At 40.9% G+C, this 20,998-nt stretch overlaps 1 protein-coding gene across 2 annotated transcripts in view; it reads left to right on the top strand.

Moving 5' to 3' along the window:
- Positions 1-20,998, top strand: part of FSTL4 (follistatin like 4) — a 207,026-nt gene that overhangs the window by 52,444 nt on the left and 133,584 nt on the right. For both annotated transcript variants that reach the window (XM_058848655.1, XM_058848654.1), the window contains one exon: positions 13,135-13,383. In XM_058848655.1, coding sequence (XP_058704638.1) covers positions 13,135-13,383 — 249 coding nt within the window. The remainder of the gene's footprint in view (positions 1-13,134; positions 13,384-20,998) is intronic.

The following is a 20,998-nucleotide window of genomic DNA, read 5'->3' on the forward strand; positions in this document are numbered from 1 at the left end:
TTCATAGAAAACATCTTTGGTCTTGTGAAGCCATACAGAAGTGAATCTTAGTTTAGCTCAGAGGGGATGGGATCTAAAATTCTTTTATGTAGCCAAATGAATCCTTCTTTTGCAGAGCAAGGTGATGCTATAGAAGCTCATGTAGCCCAACCAGCCAGCAGGAGCCAGTGGGAATCGGCTGGACACTGCTCCCAGCCCTGCTGCCCATTGCTGCACATCAGGCTTCTGAGGGCACTTGGCTGGCCAGTATTTCATTTATAATACTCTAATACTGTTTACAGGCATAATTATGAGGTCTTACTAATAGTAAGCATTGTATAATGAACATATTTACAAATAATTACTTCATAATGTTGCCTAAATCATTGCTTTAAAAATTGCTAGAACATTAGCTTATTACAGTAATGTTTAAAATCTAAAGTATGCCATCAAAGTTTTATTTCCTTTCATATTTTCCCTATTCTTCTGTTTTCTTATTTCTCTTTCCACACTTTTATTTTCTGACATTTTGGCATATGCAGACAGTCACCAGTAAGATATATTTACCAAAAGTACTGTGGAAGCACTTCCAAAGTATTGAACCGTGTCTCTTCATAGCTGCAGTGTCTCACTGGCACACATAGGTGTAAAATAGTGTTATGAGGCCATTTAATGGGTGCAGTTCATTAAGACAGTAGAGAGAGGTGCCTGTTCTTCCCTGCCAAGAGCCACATGGTCCCCAAGATGCTTTGCAAGCACAGACCTCTCCGAAGAAAATCCTTTAATCCTTGGGTGAGCAAATACGATGAGAATGTTCCGTGCTTTGTTGTGTGCTATGATCTAATTGAGATTTAATGCATTCTACCATGTCCCTGCTGTGGACTCCCTTTGGACCCTCTGGTACAAAGCTCGGTGTAGGCAGCTTTTTTTTCTGTATCCCAGTTCATGCCTTCCAAGACTTTCAGGCATTTTTTTTATTTTTTTTTTTTAAGTTTGCACATGTGGAATAATTGTGCTGGAAGAGATGCCCAAGAAGGGAAGAAATTAGATCCACAGTTTTCCTTTCAAAATGCAATATTTGCTTTCAGAGTATTGAATATGATTCTTTCATATTCCCACCCCTCTGTTTAATAACTATGTATTTGCTACTGATCATGTTAAATACATCTGGACCTCACACAATGGTATCTAATCCCACAGCAATATTTCAGTATAAAATCAATTGGAATTGCCAGCACAAATGTGTGTAACAAATCCAGTGGGAGGAAGTTTTGGACAGCTTTTGGAGCCCAGTAGCTCTGGTCTTATAAGGGAATTCAAGCCCACAAAGTTGCTGTGCCAGCCTGGGAATGCTTGGCCCCTGTCCCAGCTTGTGCCTTATTGATCAGGGACATGCATTGGGTTTTCACATAAAAAGAGTCCAAGAAAAATGGGTGTTCCCATCACTAAAATCTATTCCTGAGAATCTGAGCCCTCTTTCTAATGGCAGGACATTTACATGGAAAGGGATGCTGTAATTTTTAATTGTTTTATATGTTTTAGCCACTAAAGTGGGTATTGTTGAGGCAAATAAGACTTTAAAGTGTGAACACTGGGAAATTTGATTGCAGTTCAGGATCATTCCTGGCACCACACAGAGAGCAATTTGCGTTGCCATGTGATGGCAGGAATTGTTTCTCATTTTCTTTTTCTTCCCTTCTCCCCTCCTTGCCAGCTGGTCATTCACTGCATTTCACTGTGAGACCCGAGAGGTTTTTTGTATTTATTGACAGTCTCAGACCTGTTATCCTCCTGGATCCGCCCTGGAAATGGGCACTCTGCGTGTTCTTCCACCTGAGTAACCTGGAGGCAGCCATTTAGTGCCTGCAGGTCATGCTGGAGTCAGTAAATCACCCTCCAGGATCCCTGTGGGGACCTGCTCTGCCAATGCAGCTCCCAGTGGTGTCAGTGAGGACTATGAACATGAATACTTGGCAGGTCTGGTTTGTCCTTTAGGTAGAGACAAATATTTCCATTGAAAAATGCAGGTTTTAAAGTCAAAGCTGTGCTATGTTATTTAGGGCAGAAAATGTTCAAATACCTTTTTTTTTTTTTTACATGAGGTCTATCTGAGTGACAACCTCAGCTGTAGGAGCTCTGAAGTTGTTTGAATCTCCCATGCTGGGTGTTAATGGGAACAGGAGCAGTTGAACACATGCATATCAATAGGAGACTTGGAAGCATAAAAATTGAGTTCTCTCCTCCCTTTTCCTTTCCTATTGAGAAAATAGGCCCCATTAGTACAGAAAGCTTTGGCAAGGTAGTATTTGCAGTCCAAGACTGGAAAGCAGCTGCCATCCCCAGTGTGTTGTTCAGCAGAGGACTTCAGGTTTCATTGCTGCCAGTAATCCTATTTACTGTGAGCACAAAATGCCAGCTGGATTTTGGCTGCTGAATGTGATGTTCTGTTAGGAATGGGTCAACACAATTTTGTGCTGCCTTGGATCCAATGGAGCCACACACAGGGATCCACTTCCCAGCCGTGGGTGGGGACTGTCAGTCCTTTCCAAGTCGTGGTGTGATGGGAAGAACCAGGCTGGAGGGGATCAAACAAAATTTTTGTCTCTAAAGCAAATGTTTTTGGAAGTGAACTTTTTTTCCCCCAGGCATTTCCAGTCATCCCTGTCATGCTGCTCATGTATTTTCTTTGTAAGCTTTAGGCTCCTGTATTGCTGTGCTGAGCTACAGAATATTCCAGCATTGGCAGGTCCTGGATGGGGTCTGCAGAGTGGGGGGACCTGGGTGCCTTGTCAAAGGGCAGTGTGTGCTGCCTCTCTGCTGCTAATTCATCACTTGAGCTCTATGTGCTTATGGAAAAGAGTTGTGTCCTTGGCAGGGGATGGTCCTATGTACTATTTGTATTTATTTACTTTTTTATTGCCTTTACTCCTGTAGAGTCAAATGTAGTAACACTCATTGCTTTTTTCCTTTCTGGTCAGTCATCCAAAAAGACTGGTGGAAACACTGCTTCTTTCCTTTCTTTTGATTTGTTTCCTCATTCCCTTGTTCCCTCCAAGCTGCCCAAGAGCTCTGTGAGCTGATCCAAAGGGACAAGTGGCAATGACAGAGACTGGGGTGACAGACAAGGGAGTTTCTTCAGTTGTCCCCCCTTTTTACAATGAGATTTACTTCCTTTTTCTAAGGCATCAGGGAATGAGCTTGAAATACAAGGTGGTAGAAAAGACCAACTCCAGTCTCCTATTCAAAATATGGTGTCTACCTGTTCTTGGCTCATGCTGGGCACCTCATGTCTCTGCTTTAAACTGCTGTCACTGCTTTTCTGGGGCTTTCATGGCATTCATATCACCCATGTTCAGATTTAAACACTGCTTTAAGGTCCCAGGTGTCTGTGCTCACCTTCTACTCCTCTCTTGGTGCAGTTGTGCCGTATCCATGTGGATCAGCCCCACAACATGGCCTGCACCAAAATGCCTTTTGTTCTGTTCTTTCTTTAAAGAATAAAAAGCCCCAGAATGCTTCCTTTGCCCAGTACACTTTGATGATGATGACTGATGATTGCTGTTTATTCCACCTTTCTATCTCAAGCTTTTCCTCTTCTGCTATTAAATGTGACCCTCTTGTTTTCATTTGGTGCTTTCTAAGGGAAGCAGTGTTCAGTTGATTTTATCTGTTGTTGCTTGTTTTTATTCCATGTACAGAGCACTTTCAAAGGGACAGGAGTGAATAACATGTACTCTTATTTTTATATCCACCCTTTCAGATCTAGCTCTCCCCACACTTTGCTGGTGTGGGTGACTGAGGAGGGCTCCCACACCCTGAATACAGGCTGCTGTCTCTGTTTGGCAGCAGGATAAATCCTGGATGGACTCTTTGCATGGCTGTGGACCAGCACTGATGCCACAGAAGGGAAAAAGCTCATTGAAATTATCCAGTCCTGGGCAATTTCCCAAACCAGATGCCCATCCTTACAAATTAAGAAAATTCAGATTAAATTAAAACTACCTGAAATAAAAATACAGCCATTGCAGAAACTGTTAATTAGTTATGGATTTTTGTCTATTTTTTATCTCTTCTGAATTTTTCTTTTTAGATTGTGAGTCTCAACCTGAGAAATCAGTGGTATATTCTACTCCTCAGAATAAAATGGAAAAGCAGCTAATCTTAGCATTTTGGTGCTAATGCTCCATTTCTGCTCTGGTACCTTCAGAGCCAGTTTTAGCCGTTATATGAAGTTTAAAGGCTTTTCACTTTCAAAATAGCTTTTTAGTAGGTTTTTTCAGCTTACAGTGTTATCCTTTCAGTAGTTTCAGTAGCCAATAACTTCCATCAGGTAAATGCACTTTAAAATGCTTCCTTCAGCACAAATACAGAGAGAATAAAAGGTTTATAATGCAGGAGAAATGGCATTAATTCTGCTGTCCTCCTTTGTGGAAGAGCATGGGGAAAAGTACTGGGGTTAGTTACCTTGGGAGCAGGAAGAGATCTTGAAATGTCATATTCAGAGGATACAAATCTTTAATCACAGTCAGAGTAATTTCCATTATTGATACAAAAGTGAAATCCTCAGGGAGAGGGTGAGAAATAGGCCCCAGGAGAGAGCCTCAAAAGTCTGGTTGTTAATAATGGTTGTTAGGCCTGATAGGCACTTGCTGACAGATTCGAGGGCTTTGTTTTATGTGAATTAAAGTTCCCATGTGTTAACATTGGCTTCAGATGGAGTTAAGCAAAACAGTGTGTCCACAAAAAACAGGTGTCCTGACTTAGACAAAAACAGAAAATTAATCCAAGTGGAGAATTACAAAATTAGCAGTAGGTGCAGAAGACCTGCATGCAGTTGCTTTAAAAATAGTGTTTCTCCTTCTTTCTTAGTCTTGGAACAGGAGTTCATTAAGGATAACAGAGAATGGGAAAGGGGATTGCAAATTGTTATTGATTGCTGTTGGGCTGTGGAGATGTTTCAGTCTGTTTTCAAGCTCCTGGAGCATTTCTTGTTCATTCTCACTGAGCAGCACTGAATTAAAGCTTGGGGCACTGCAGTCCCTTATGCCAGAGCAAGGTGAGCTGCTGGGGCATATCTGGAATCAGGAGTTTGGGGGGGATGTTTGTATTTTTTATATATGTTGGTAACATTGCAATTAAAAGCAACTTGCTCTGCCTGGCCATGCACACACCTGAGTGCAGCTTCTGCTCCATGGCTTGAGCAGTGGTCTGAGTACAACCTTTGAGCTGCTGAGCAGATGCCACCTTTGAGCAGAACTGGGTTAATTTCAGGGTTATCTGCAGTCTCAGTGCAATATGTACGTTTGTCTTCATGACTGTCCCATTGGAAGATGTTTGGTTTGTTTGGATTTGCTATCATTTAAATGTGCTTTGTTTTTATGAACCTTAGCAGATGAGCACTACATAATGTATGTAGAGGACATTTTAAAGATGCATCCTGTTCTTACCAATTTTTAAAGGTGGGATGCAGTCCTGCACATGCTGCCAGCAATGTGCCTCACATGTCTGCCTTGCATGTCCCTGGAATTGTTCAAAGACAGGTTGGATGGGACTTGGAGCAACCTGGGCTGGTGGAAGGTGTCCCTGCTCCCTGCCCACAGCAGGGGGATTGTAACAAGATCTTTAAGGTCCCTTTCAACCCAAACTATTCTATGATTCTAGGAAAACTATTTTATAAGATAACCTTTCTTCTGTATCCCAATGCAGATCTAACACATCTTTCTTCAGTATTTGTGTGATTGTAATTTTCCCCATAATGGACCTGTTTGGCTCCTGCTTCACACTTGTGCTGTTTGATAGCACTCTTGCATTCATAATCTATGAGGCTCTAAGGCATCTATTTGGAAAAATTAAATGTCTTGAGGAAAAAAGTGTGCAGAAACTGCAGCAGTTTCAAGCTGGAGGTTTATGCTGGTTTAGGTGAGCTGCAGGAGGGGCACTAATCCTGTTGCTGAGGCTGCTCCTCAATCAAGAAAAGCATCCATGAGTCAAATACAAGTATGGCTTTACCCAGGAGAAAAAAAACACCCAAATACAAAACACCTGCACTAATACAAATTCTATTAGAACTTAACAGCTTTAATGTTTTTTCCTGTTTTATTTCCAGCAATGTCAACTTTTACAGAAAAGCATCAGTTCTCAGAAGAAGCCTCACAAAATGAATCCAGTCCCTGATTTTCACACAGAGCTGTATGCCTTCATTGATGTGTAGTAGTAAATGACAGAAGTGTTGCAAGTTGTACAAAGATGCAACAATTGGAAGATTCCATCTGGAAGCTTTTGCCCTTGTAAATGAATCTGCTTGGGACAAAGGGGCAGGAGAAGGGGCAGTGAGACTCTATAGATTCATTTTCTCAATAGACCAAGCTGCATTTGTTCTTTGTTCATTGTCATGAATGTTCTTTGACATTGTCCTCCTAAAGATTTTTTCACCCTTCATAGCATGCATGGTCTTCCTTATCTCCAGTGAGGGGATCAAGCAAGGAGGGCAGATTCAGATTAGATATTAGGAAAAGAAATCTTCCCTGTGAAGTCTGCTGAGGCCCTGGCACAGGTTGCCCACAGAAGCTGTGTCTGCCCTGTCCTTGGAAGTGTTCAAGGCCAGGTTGGATGGGGCTTGACACAATCTCACCTAGTAGGTGTCCCTGGCCACGGCAGGAGGTTAGAATGAGATGAACTTCAAGGTCTGTTCCAACCCAAACCATTCTGTGATCCTGTGATTTAATTACTGTATACTTAGCTTGTACTCTCTGCTGACCTCTATAATTTTCTAATCTGTTGTTTCTACCTCTTACACATCTTTGGGTTGTGTTTAAACACAGCTTTAAAGATGTTCAGCAAGGACATGACTTCATTTGACATGACATTTCATGTAAGGTTGAAGTGTGTGACAGGTACCTCTTAAAGAAAAGGAAATGCTTCTGGAAGTGCTGACACTGTGGTGATACTAATGGAGAATTCTAACCTGTCATCATGAATCCTGCAGCAGCATTTGAACAGTTTGGTGCAAGTCAGATGATTTTAAATTTACATAGAGCTGAATTCAAGAATAATGTAATAAGGAAACAGAATGGATATTAATTATAAAAGCTTATCTGTTCCTCTTCCAGTTAAAAATAAATAAACATAATAATGTCCTTTCTTTTTTTGTTACCACAATGATGAAATGTCTTTCTACTTATGTTCTTTGGCCTCAATAAGCTCTATAAACTGATGTCTGAATGAGAAAATAAACAGGAAACTGGAAAGGTCTTTCTATCAAATCTGAAATAACATTGTATTTATGCATATATAAGGGGAAAATAGGCATACAGTGAAATTAATTTATTTTCTGATGAATGGCCTTATTGAAAAGTAATGAGTAAAAAAATAGAAAAGCAAGATACTTCTGTGAGACTGAAGAATGCTCCTTAGATGGGAACAGGGTGTCTTTTAGTTTTGAACCATTGGCAATACTGGAAGATAATCTTACATAGGTGTTGTAAGTGATGGCCAAGCATATTGCCTGCCACTGCAGCATGTCCCATGGCATTTGGTTTATCAATTTCACCCTCCTCTGAGTAGAAATGATCCAAATGAGGGTAAAATTTTGAAAATTTAGATGATGAATTAGATGAATTAGATGAATTAGAATTAGATGTTGAAAAATAGGAGGAAGTGAGAGATTCCTGCCTGGTTCCAAGGAGCTTTGGGGGCAGCTGTGCAAAGGTCTCTGGGTTCATGGTGATGGTGGAGGAGACAGGGGAGGTTGAGCATCTTGTGGGGGAAAAGCCTTGGACTGTGTGTCCAGGGAGAGAGGGGAGCAGGGAGCAAGCCAAGGGCAACATCTGTGGTCAGATTTAACACATAACAGCCAGGAAAGATCCTGGCTGTTCAGCTTCCCTCCAGGAGCTGCACTGGTAATGCAGTTGGAGAAGTTGACATGAAAACAGGCAAGTCATCTACAGTTACTTTATTATTGGATTGTAACCTCTCCCTAATCTCTGCCATGAGAATTTCATTGAAGGAATAGCAGAATGATACATGATACAAAGGATAAAATCCCACTGAAAACAAGAAAGGGAAGCCAGGCTTGTCCTGATAGTAGGAGTGAAGAAACAGGACAGATACAAAATTCATGTTCTAGATTAAAGGCAGCAAGACTGACTTTGAGCAGAGACCCATAGGAATTTTGTTGCCTTCCTTCAGAAGAATGTATTCTTCTGATATGGCGTTTTGTCAAAGGAACAAAATATTAATGTGATCTATTTCCCCCAGATCTGAGACTGAAATTTTCAGCCTTTTTTTTGGCTTTGGAATACTGAGATAACTAAACCACAATCAAGTAAAATACATGTGTGTGCATGTTCATGTGCATATGCATGTTGCTACTATGCTTGACTGGGTTTCTCACAGCACTGGAAATATGAGTGCCCAAGGAAACATTGAATTAAATCACAGAATAATGAAATGGTGTGGGTTGGAATGGACTTAAAAGCTCATCTTTTTCCAGCTGCTGTGCTGTGGCCGGGTATACCTTCCACTAGACCAGGTTCTCCTATCAGTGTCCAGCCCGGGCCCAAGCAGTTAATCCTTCTGATCAATGCAGAAAATACATTAATCTTCTGCTAACATTGTGCTGTCTCTTGTCCAGCTGGTTGTGGGCTAGTAACAGAGACAAAGAAATTGCTGTTGCCTTGCCCAGGTGATTTACCATGGCTTCTCTGCCTCTCATGTCAGATATACAATGAAAAACCCAGAAACTCTTAGAGCAGACTGTTATGAAATTTCCTGCTTTGTTTCCCTTCTTACTGAATTGTGGCATAATGACATATGCAGTACACAGTTTGCTTGCTTATCATAACCAATATTGGCTCAGTATGTGCCTCAACTTTGGTTGCTTCTGACCAGGAGTTACTCAAAAATCTACTTGAGATGTGCTGGGTAAGAAGGTTCAGGAAGCTGTGCTGCAGCATCTGACATTGTGGCATCAGCAAAAATGAGTTGTGGCAAAGGAAGTGCATGGAAAGTGTGTGGTTGTGTATAATCTGTGTGTGAATGGATGTATGTAAATGCACATTTCAGCTATACATCTGTGTGTATCACTGTCATAGAGGGTTTGATTTTGTTTTCATTTTAATACATTTGCAAGGTGCAGCATTGCCTTGGAATGACTTGGTATAGAAGCTTCCAGTTTCAGTCATATATTATTAAAGTTTCTAGATTTAGCCCTAGCTCTAATGTAATGTCTAAGCTTCTTCCTTCAGCAATAAACCTGGATACCAAGCTGCCTGCTGGTGCTCACTGTTACTTGAGGGCAAACTTGCTTTTTACATATAAATGTAATAATTTGCATTTCTGTTGTATATAAGCCTCTTTTTATGAGCAGTGATAATGATAGAGCTGTTTGGTTTTTGGGTTTGCTTTCTGCAGTGGGTTTGTCTGGTTGGTCCTGAGTGAAACCAGAGCTTGTCCTGAACCCAACCTTCCTTTGGGAGTTTTGAGGAAGTAAGGAATAGGATTGTATTTGGGAGCAGAGGAAAAAAAAAATGTGTACCTTAGTCTGATCTGTAAGGCATTTAGTGATGCACAAAAGGTAGATGAGGTGTCTGTTTTTAAGAATTAATGCGCAGTTTAGAGGATGTGCATTCTCCAACGTGGTTGGGACCATCTTAATTTTCTCATTAAAGTCTTGCTTTGAGATGCAGGCAGCCTGTTAATCAGCCTTAAGAAATTCCTGCACTCAGTCATTTTCTGCCTGCACCGAGCTCTCGTCAGTTTTCCACTGGAATTCCAAATTTCTCAGGGACAACCAGGAACTAATTTGAGAAGTCAGGTGTGTTTATGGGTGTATGAGACTGGGCTTCCTCTGCCCATCCTTCTGGCCACAGTACAGTGTAACACCTCAGACTCTAGTCATGTTGAGTATAATTAATTAGTATTGAAGAGTGGCTTGTTTTGTAAGATGATAAACTTTTAACCTATATAAATTACTTTCTTTGCATCTAATAAATGAAATAAATTACACCTTTTCCATGCAGTACAGTGGGGCTCATAAATACTTTGTGCACTTAATTGGTAGTTTCGCTTGATTACCTTTCCCATTTCTATTTTGAATAATCCTTGTAAGAGTGAGGAGTTGAGTCACTTTTAATAGTTCCCACAAAAGCAGTGCAGAGCATGTTTCATGCCTGTGAGCTGCACACCAGTGTCCTGCCTGGGGGATCCACCTGGATGCCGTCAAGGTAAGTCCCTTTCCATGGGACTCCAGATGAATCAGTTACTTGGATAAAGACAGCAGTGCTTGTACAAACACTTCCTTTCCTCTCCATTTACACTGCTCTTTGTTTCACACCCTCTTGCTGTCCTTGCTGGACACAGGCTCTGTTGGTACAGCTGAGTGAGCTTGGGGGGAGCTTTAGTTCTTCAAAGGACTATGCAAATAATAATTGAATTAAAGAGCTGCTGTCAACATTCCGAGGTTCTGGCAAAGATGTTAGCACTCTGCTTGCAGACACACAGATTTCAGAGGGCTTGGAGTAGAAGAAGCACATTGGGATTCCCGAATACTTGAATATTTCCTTTCTGGCACCTTGCAGGATATCTTTCTTATCCCCTTACCAAACTAAGCTGTTTGACCAGGAATTGTCCATCTGGGAACACAGAGTAAATTAAACTGTGAACAAATTGAATAAGGCATAAGTATAGCCACGGTTTCTGGGGTTTTTCCATAGTAACTGGGCTAGATGGAGGCACAATTAAGTATTATATTTTTGTTTATAAGCTAATTCTTTAACAAACCTTTGTAGCATTAAAAAACTTAAAAACCCCATTCTAATAAAAATGTTCATCTTCAGTTATGCAAATGTTATATTGCAAATTAAAATACCAAAAATACTTGACGCTCTTTAGAGGGCTTTTGCTGCTGTCACCTGCTCAGATGTGACCTGGTGCTATAAATCAGAGCAGTGAGAGTGAAGAGGCAGCAGTAACCTTCAGAAGGATGCATTACACAGTCCTTGGCTGGTGCAAGCTCTGAGAGATCAATTTTTAGTAATCAAGGCAGCCCACAAAGATCTTTGCTGTAGTTGTACCTGAATTACATTTATATAGACAATAATAGCTCCTGAATCTTGATTTTTAAATAACTTCAATATCAACAACTGTTTCCAAAACATGTGTTTTGAGGCACATTGTGATGGAAAAGGTAAGTGCCTCTACAAATGCAGGTCCTGCCACTGAGAGGAAGAAGATGCTGGACCAGAGCTTCTTCAAGTCCTTATTGTTTGGGCTGCTCTGATTTACAGCAGGCACTGATAAATAATATGACCTTTACAGTGACATCTCCCTGAGGTCACAAAATTTGCATTTCTGAGGATAATTTGCAAAAATTCTGGGGCAATTAGTAAAGGAAGTAAGGAATAGTCAGATGCTCCTTCCAGGGTCTGTACTTTTTCCACTGCTCAGAGACGCTTTGACCTTCTAGTTTATTACAAGTCAGGAAAAGTCAATATTTCTTAGCTTGCCAAGTTGTAGGAATTTTAATGAGTTATTGAGTCAAATAGTTAATCCTCAAATAACAGACTTCTTTCAGATTTACAGTGATAAAAACAAAGGCGTAATGGGGACTAGGAAAATTGGGTATTTGTTAGAAACTCTTGCTTGTCTCTGTGCACATCCTTTTAACCCCTTGACCACAAGTAGATGCAATGGAACTTCAACACTGGGACATTTTGTATTGGCATGAAATGCTGGGTGGGCAGGGGCTGTATTGATGTTAGCAGGGAATTTAACATGGGAAAATGGGATTGAAGTAGCTGGTACTGATGCTTCACACATCTCTTTTACATGTGATAAGGGGCTATGGATGAGATCTGGTCTGTGCTCCTATGCTGAACTGTTTGGCTGCTGGAAAAATCTTTGAAGGGAGAAGCCCTGAGTGCACCTTAGAAGATGTTGTGGCACTCCAGTTGCTGTAGGATGTGTTCCACTGGGTGCTGCAGCACATCTGGAGTCGTGCTTGCACTTGAACATCCTCTGAAAGCTGTCACACACCAAAACCTTTCCAAGAGCCAAACCTGCATGTGGTAAATGTAGAGAAAAGGGATTTGCTTCCAAACAATCTTGCTGGTCCAGACTGAGTCTCTGGCTGTTGGAAGGCTGTGCAAGGCAGGCAGTGGGTTTTTGCACAAAGAAAGGCTTATGCCTGGTATAATTATGCCTTTTGCAATTCCCCTTTGTAATGCTCAACTTGGTGAACTCCAATTAGCATAGAATAATCTAATTTCCTAAAACTCTCTTCGTTGAGTGTAATGCTAATTATTGCTGAGTAGTGGCTTGTTTGGAAGTGCCCTGTCCTGCGTGAATTACAGTAATGTTCTCTGTAAGCCTTGAAGTGAGGAAACTTCATAAGCAGAAAATGTTACAGCACAAGGGCAGCTTCCTTACCCTTTTAAGATTATCAAACAGCACAGTAATATTCAGTATATCATGTCCAGTGAATTCTTAAAAGTAATAGATATTTTTCACTGTATGTCATTACTCAGTTTAGGAATAGATATTGATGATGGTTTTTACAATGACTAACGCTTTCCCTTATCATTCCCTTCAATAACATTCCTTTCAGTAATAGTCTTTCTTGGGGGGTTATTTTTTCAAAAGCTCTCAGCAGTTGTTCATCTGAGCTTTCCTTGAATCCTGTGTGAATTTTAGCCTGGAGGATATTCTTCTTCTGGGTGGGAGCTTCTGGCTCCCAGGGTGAGAGTTCGACTCTAAACATGAGCAGGAGCTGAGTGCTGACACTTAGGGCACTTTGCTGACTTTTGTGGCTGGAGTAGTGTAGGAATTGCTTTCTGAATGTAACTCATGGTCAAAGTGTGGGCACAGAAATGCTCTCACCAGGCTCTAGTTTCATCAAGAGCTAAAAGAACAAAGGGTCACGCATTCATGACTTTCCAATAATGCACTTTGAGCACACGCTCAGTGTTGTGCTAAAGGGAGAGCCGGAGCTCTGGGAGTGCAGGTCCAAGCACCTTCTTCAAGATGCTGCTGTTCAAAGGGCAGCACATTTTGCCCCCAAAATCCTTGTTGCTCCTGTCAGGGCTGTACTGCTGTAGCAGCTTTGTGAGGTCTGTTGAGGCCAGTGTGGCTCACAGTGGCATTTTCTGCTCTTCGCAGTGCTCTACAGGCAGGACAGCCTGCACGCCTCCTGTGAGAAGAAATACTGCGGCCGGGGCAGCAAGTGTGTGCTGAACAGGGACACAAACCAGCCCGAGTGCAGGTGTGTCGAGGACTGCAAATCCAGCTACATGCCTGTCTGTGGATCTGATGGCAGGTTCTATGAAAATCACTGCCAGCTGCATCAAGCCTCATGTCTGCAGAGGAAGAAAATCTACATTATTCACAGCAAGGACTGTTTCTTCAAAGGTAGGGCTTTGTTGAATGCCCATTATTTATTGAAAATAAGTGTTTCTGTAGAGTTTTCGTTACTTGTCATAATCCTGGTAAACGGCTGAATGCTGTGTTTTATTTCTAAGAGCTAAATTTTTCAGGGATGATTTATTCCAGGACAGCAGAGAACATACACAATGTTTTATGCAGCTATTAAGCCCCTGAGTGCTATCACCATGCAAAATGTAATCATACTGGGAACTGGTAAATAATTAACATCACTGTATGTATTGTGTGCACTGCAGTTGTGCTGCTCAGTACTTTACCTGCCAGTGTAATAACTTTTTACAATCCAATTCATTTGAAAAGGCTTTGAACAAGACAAAGATGTTAAGAAAAAGTAGATGGTATAAACAAACATGCTGCAACATGGAGAAACGAAAACCTAGTTAGGCAAATTACACAGGCAAAGGAAAGGAGCTGTTTAAAAGAAATAAGGAGTGAGACAGACTTTAAATAACTTTAAAGACAATTCTGGTTACCAATGGGATGCATGCATTTGGAGCTCTTTTACTGGTTCAATAGCAAATTTCATTATCATCTTTGCACCAAAGCCAATCCCATGTCTTTCCCATTAATATTTTGTATGCCATGTACCATTCTGCCATCAAGGGAAACTGCAGGAGTAGGATCCATGTGATAAAATGTCAGGGAATGGAAGAAGTTGTAACTCTAATGAGGGGGTCTCATAAAAGGCCTCACTAGAGTTTATTTTGAAAGCTCATTGTCAAATATGACTCTATACACCCACAGGAAGATTTGAGTAGGTTGTTGCAAGTATATCCAGTGACATTTACGTGATCAAATATGAAAATAATTCCTTTATATCCAGGTCACTTAAGCCCCAAGGAGATTGGCTGTATACAGAGCTATCCATCGTGAGTTCTTCTTTGCTAACAATGATGCTAGAAGAGACTATTTAAGAAACAGGAGGCCATTTGAAGAGTCTTAATTAATAAGACCTTGTGATACCCTTTAGAGATAGAAAAGCAGTGCCATTCTTGTGTCTTGGAGAAGACCTTTTGTCTTTTTGTGACCAAATTTTTTCCAGCGTTGTGTAGGCACTGCTTCACAGTGTGTTACAGAGTTTCATTTGTTTTGAAGATCTGGCTGTGGAGAGGACAACACAGCTTGTCAGAGCATTGATTAGGTGAAAACCCTGGGTTAGCTTGTCACAGGCAGCTTCTAAATTTACCAAAGCAGGTAATTAGGATCAATAGACCTTGTAGGAATTCAATCATGGAAAGGGGTCACCCAAAGGCATATTTCAAGCACATGAGCATATCAAGGCAAAGAGGGATTTTTTGCTTGTCAAATTAAAAAGGAACATCTAAAAAGGACACTTTTGCTTTGCTCCAACTGCTGTGCTCCTGCCCCTGGGTATCAGGTCAGATCAGGGTATGGAACAGGCTGGAAACAGTGTCCACTCTTGAGGAAGATGCAGGGGGGGCTCTGCAGGGTGAGAAACCTTGCAAAGAAAGGGAATGTCTTAATCTCAGAGATGCTTAGGAACCCCCCACTAAATTCAGGGAATTTTTTTCCCCTGACTACCAAAAACAGTCCTTGAGTTTTTTCATTCTTGACATCACCTGCCTTTTTATGACAGTGTGTCTGACCTGGGTTTTTATTCGTTCCTTATTGCACAGAGTGTTAAAGAAAATGAGTTTTTATTGCAGTAATCAGCCCCTGCAGTGGCTGTATTATGCCTAATGATACAATGTCATGCTTGAATACTTCCCTGAACACACCATGAGATGATGTCACAAAGTAGGAGTTTTGTGTCCCTGTTTGAAGTAACCCTCGAACTCTTGCCAGGGAGCACTGCTTTAATCTGCTTTTCAGCAGAATAACAGCTTTATGGAAGGGAAGAAAGAAACAAGCTCACTTCTGGTCTCACATGAATAAATAAAAATGTACTTCACACCTCTGTCTGCAGAGATAACATACAGAAAAAAGTTTATCTTAAGTGGGGAATAATCCCACAGAGTGGGACTCCATAAAAATACATGGCTTCAGCCCATTTTTCTGCCATGCAGTTCCTGAGTAACCTTCTGTGTATTGCTCTGCTTCTGTTTATTGGGATTTTAGTCTCCTATTTCTAAATCAAGAATGATAGTGGTTTCTTTTAAATCCAAATTTTCAGTCAGCAATTAAGGTACAGGTTTTTAAGCACCATTAGAAGTGTAACATGGAATATAAGACTTTGACTGGGGAAAAACCTTTGAGGTGCAAAATCACAGAACCCCAAAATGGTTTGGGTTGGAAGTGACCTTAATGAGCCTCCTGTTGTAACCCCATTGCTGTGGTCAGGTACACCTTCTGCTAGACCAGGTTGTTCAGGTGTACATCTAGCACTAAGCACATGTTTTCTATTTGCTTTTGATCAAGTAGATAATTTAATTATTTGGTACAGTCAAACAAATGAGTTGGCTGCTTCATGGTTTTTTTGTCCCTGTTTACTTGTTCAGTTAAGACTTAAATTCCTGTGTAGAGCTGAGGGGCACTGCAGACTGGATGTTTGTGTGTGCTATGCCAGTTTGCCCAGTTATCAGTGATAAACTGGATGTACTTAAGGTAAGACAAAGATCAAACACCCTGATTCTCCTTTGGCTGAGCTAGGTCTATCCACAGTAAACTGAAAATAAAGCAAACAGCAGAGATTTGTTTTCTTTTGTTTATTTTAGGAAAGGATTTTTTTATCTTTTAGCATATTTATCAGATGTGAAGTGCTTTGTAAATACTAGTGTATTGCAGATACTCCTGTGTGAGTAGAAGCATTGCTCCATTTGGGCTACCTCAGCTACATCAGTAGCCCAAATCTGCATTCTGTACCAGCAATAGAATTAGGAAGAGCAGAAGATAACTTTTTCCTGGGAAAATGACTGATTTCTCCTTGGCCCAGCCTGGAATAAAATGTCTCTTTGAAATCCTGAGGGTCCAAAACATTGAAAAAGCTTGTGGAAATGTGAATGAAGCAACAAGAGACCTCAGCAGGAGTGATCTCCACAAGCTTTGTCCTGCAGCCTCTGTTGCAGCACAGTTCCCCATACACAAAACTATAAATGCAATCCCTTTTCCTCAGTTGATAAAGCAAATTATTAATAGGTGGGAATCTTCACTTGGAAATTTGAAGTCACAAGAGAAATACTGTGAAGCAGAAGTCCTAAACTCAGAGATGTCAGGAGAAATGTCAATCCCACTCATAGGCATTCACAGTCTCCTTGATTTGGTTGTCTTTCCTGGTGTCAAATACAGTTTGGTTTTCCCACAGGAAAATGTTCTATTTAGGACTTTTCTACCATGTCGCAGGGTTTTTCCATTTTCTGTGTTTTCACTATTTTGTGAGCTTCTGCAGTCATTTGATTGGGGTGTTAGTGACTTTTACTGGGCAAGAAAATACATAAATATAAAAGTGCTTTTATTGTGTGCCAAACTGGTGAGAAAAGTTTTTCTTCCCCAAAAGCTCTCCCAGTACTCATGAAGACTGGAAAAATAGCTCTGCTCATAATGACAATTGTCCCACGGATGTCCAGAATGAGCACTTGGCCTGAAAATGTTCCTATTTGAATAAATACCCTGGATAATGAGGTTATATCATTTTAATACAGTATTTTGGACTATGCTTTGCTTTTTCATAGCAGTAATCCCCTTTTTTCCACTTCCATTCATTTTTCTTTCCTTTTGACTGTCTATACCCACTCTGTCTCTTCCCTCACTTTTCTCTCATTATTTTTGGCCACTGAAAGCTGTGCAGACACAGTTCAATAATTTTTCTTCCCTTACCTTCTTCCTCCAGAAACATCAGATCAATGCACTTCCCTAGCAGTTTGCATACATTATAAAAATTCTGTTTAGAGCTGTGCTTTTCCATTTTCAAGATTTAGGAGTAATTCTTTCCTTCTGTCCATCCTTCTGTCCTTCCTTCTCAGCAATCTCAAAGCTCCTGTGCATCACCAAGCCATTGCTAGAGGAAGACAGCCTTTTTTGCTTGCCCAAGCTCATTCATTATTTTCTGTGGTTCTGACATCTTCTCTTTATCCAGGTGGATTGGTTTTTTATAAAAAGCTTGATTTTTCTTGCCAGCTTGTGCTGCAGGTGGTCATATTGAGTTTGTGCTCTGGCATGAATTCAATCCAACTTAGCTGACCGAAGTCTTGAACTTTCCACACTATACCTGTGCCAATTACTCAATGTATTTTTTTTTTTGTCCATTCAGTCCAATTTGTACCAAAACTCTAATTTTATGAAATCTGACAGAATTTTATGCAGAGAGACAGGATAGAGGTGTGCTATAAAAGCATATTCATGTCTGGTTTTCAGCCGCATTTCCTCCCTCCCTCCCTTTATACAAGGTCATTTCTTGTCCCATAATAAATCATAATTTTGTACAGAGTTTCATAAGAAATCTCTGTGGAAAACCACCTCCCTTACTTCTTTCCATTACACACACAACCCAACTGTTTGGTTTGAGGCTTACAGTGTTGTTTAGAACAATATTTCATGCCATGAATTTATATATAAAGGCTTCTGAAGTGTGCATGCCTGTGTGCTGGGTTGCTGTGCGTGTGCACACGTGTGTTTGCACATTGACAGAGCCAAAACAATGTGTTCTCTCAGGACATTTCTGCACAGTGTAGTAGAGGATGGAGCCTGGATCTTCACAGAGAGAGAGAATGAGAAGCACAGGGCACAGCTGAAACAAGATGTTTAGCCTGATGTAAGTAGATGGCTTTCCCTTGGAGATTGGTTGAGTGCTGGGACAGGCTGCCCAGGTGCCATCTCCATCTCTGGGAGCTTTCAGAATCTGGCTGGGAACAACCCTGAGCAACCTTGTCTGAACCTAAATGTTTTGATGGAAGCCTCTTCCAGCCCATATCATCCCATAATCTTATGATTTTGTGACCTTTTTCAGCTACTCTATTTTTTCATCCAGTTTTCAAAATTTTTTTTTCTAATTAAGGAAAATCTTCTGCATGTTGACAGAAAATTTTCTATGCTTGAATGTAAATAAATTACAAACCTGGGAAAAAAACCAAACAAGCAGGCTGATAGCTTGTATCACTGCAGTAATCTCAAATACATCTGAATTCAGCCTCAGGTGGTGGTGGTGGTTTATTTCCTCTGTACTTTATTTGTTGTTCATGTGTTAGTTCTGTGCTTTGTTACTTCCAGAAATAATTTGTTCTACAGAACAGCATTTTAAAGCATCTCTGGGAAGGTGTCGAATGTTTTGCTCATTATGTGCTTGCAGAACAGGCAGACCCGCTCCGTTGCTGGTGTGGAGGCTGGAAGGAAATCTGCTCCATTTAATACTCTCTGTCTTTCCAGCTGGAAAAAATCTGAGTGTGAACTAATGGCACTTTTCCCAGCTGGCAATTAATATTTGCCGATTTAAGTTTGCAGCGGTGCTGCCAGACTGCTTCAGTGGCAGCGAGCTGGGAAGGGAGCTGCTGGGAGGAAGGCAGTTCATCCCTGTGGGAGGAGGCTGGGGGCTTTGACATGGAGGTCGAGCCTCTAATGATCATTTCAGTGTCCAGTGTAAATATATTAGGAGTTTAAAGTGTTATAAAGAGAGATAAGTGCTATATAAAATAATGTGTTGGCTGTCAGTAGAGCTGGTACAGTTCCTAATAAACTGAATTCCAGAGGGATTCCTTTCTATTCCCACACTGCTTTTCAGTTCCCTCCACTTAGTCTTTTGGGGAGGGATCAATTTTACCTGGCTTTTCAGGCTGACTGATCTTAAATGGGATTGATAGCTTTACACCTAATAAACAGACTGCATCAATCTGTGGGGTAAATTATGGAAATTCCATTGATTTATGTGAGGATACGAACAAGGGACTGCTAGTCCACTCCTAGCTTTGGTAATGGGAATTTTCTAGAAATAGGTTTAAGATCTTGAAAAGTATTTTCCATTCTAAGAGAAAATTGAATGCTTACATTCCTGAAATTCGTGGAATGGAAATCTTGGTAAACAGTCAGTTGTGAAATTTCCCTGGTTTAGGTGGGTTTTCACTGGAAATTAAATGCCAATAACAAGAGTGGGGAAAGTCTAACCATAAGAAAAAGAATCAAAAATAGCAGAAAGAAGTCTAACAAAAAGACATCTTTAATTACATATTAGTAATAGAAAACCTTTGCTGGGGACCTCATGGCCGTAATGGGAATCCCACAGGTGGGAGAATACCACAAGGGATACTGAATTTGACAAGGTCAATCAAAAGATGAATTATGCCCACTGGAAATCCTCTCAGCAGGGCCATTACCTGCTTCTGCTTGGTGAAAAATTCATCTGTTTCCCTGGTGCTGGGACTCTACATAGACCAGTGACAGATTTTAGTTCCAGTCAGTAAAGCTGAAATGGAGGAACACACACCATGGATGAAGCTAGTGGAAAAAGTAATGTTATCTAATGTGATCCCTATCCAGCATTCTTGGTGTTTTTATAGCTCCAATTTGAGGCAATAGCCATTTGGGGAGTGCAGGAGTAACTGTGATGTGGCTTTTTATTTTCTGAATATGAAATTATGTAACATTTGCTTATGACCATGACCCCCATGAACAGTTTTATTTGGTGACTGTTACCTGTCTCGTCTTATTTAGGGCCCAGTCTATTAATCTTCTCCAGTTCCAGTCTTGACATGTATGACCATAATATCTCCCGTAAAACCAAAAAGCTTCCTATTATGTATCAGCAAATGAAAAAAGGAATTAAAGGATATTTCAGTAGTAGTATTAACATCTTAAAAAAGAAAAATGAGAATGAATCTTTCTAATTTGTTTCCCCCCTGTAACTGAGGATATACTGGTTGAGCTGGAGTCACTGAAGCCCTTGGTTAATGGAATGGGCAGCCTGGCTCCCTTGCTGGAGGACCCTGCCAACACCCAGCACTCTGCAGCAATTGCTGCCCTCCACAAGCATAAAGTATGAGAGGAACTGTTTACATGGTGAAAATAGAAAAGCTCAGCCTAAATCTCCATGGTGTGGAGGAAGACAATATTGGCGTGAGGTAATCTCTGAAGCACCCCAAGTTTCAATTTCATGTTCCTGAGGGCAGGGAAATGAGATGCAGGTAGCTGTGGGGAGGCATCTGCTCCAAGCCTGTGTCTGCTAAACCTCCACTGCAGTGCTTTCAGGAAAGCTGAAAGGTGATAATGAAGCTTTTCTTGATGCACAGTCCTAGTGCTTGTGGTGGGGGATGGAGCAGAGGAGGAGGATGGAGAATCAAATTAAATTGTGTGGGAAGAGAAGCAGGGAGGTGGTTTGTGTTTACCAGTGGAAGTTCCTGTGCCACCTTTTCTGCTGCTATCTGCAACACTCATTATGTCAGGGGGTGTTTTCTTTCTTTTTTTATTTCTTGTGCTCTTTGCATCTGACACGTGCTCGTTGTGATTTGGTGGCAGTCTGAACTCACTGTATCCACACCACTTTTCTTTGCAAGTCACGTTCATGCTTATTGTACATTAATTTGGAAGATCCAACAATACTTAAATATTGAAGAGCCTTATGTAGGAAAAATTAAGAAAGTTTTTGCTTTTTTAAGTGTATTAAATTTAGTATTAGCTCTCACCATTCCATCAGCGATTT

This window comes from Poecile atricapillus, chromosome 13, assembly GCF_030490865.1.
Source record: "Poecile atricapillus isolate bPoeAtr1 chromosome 13, bPoeAtr1.hap1, whole genome shotgun sequence".
NCBI classification, from domain to species: Eukaryota; Metazoa; Chordata; class Aves; order Passeriformes; family Paridae; genus Poecile; species Poecile atricapillus.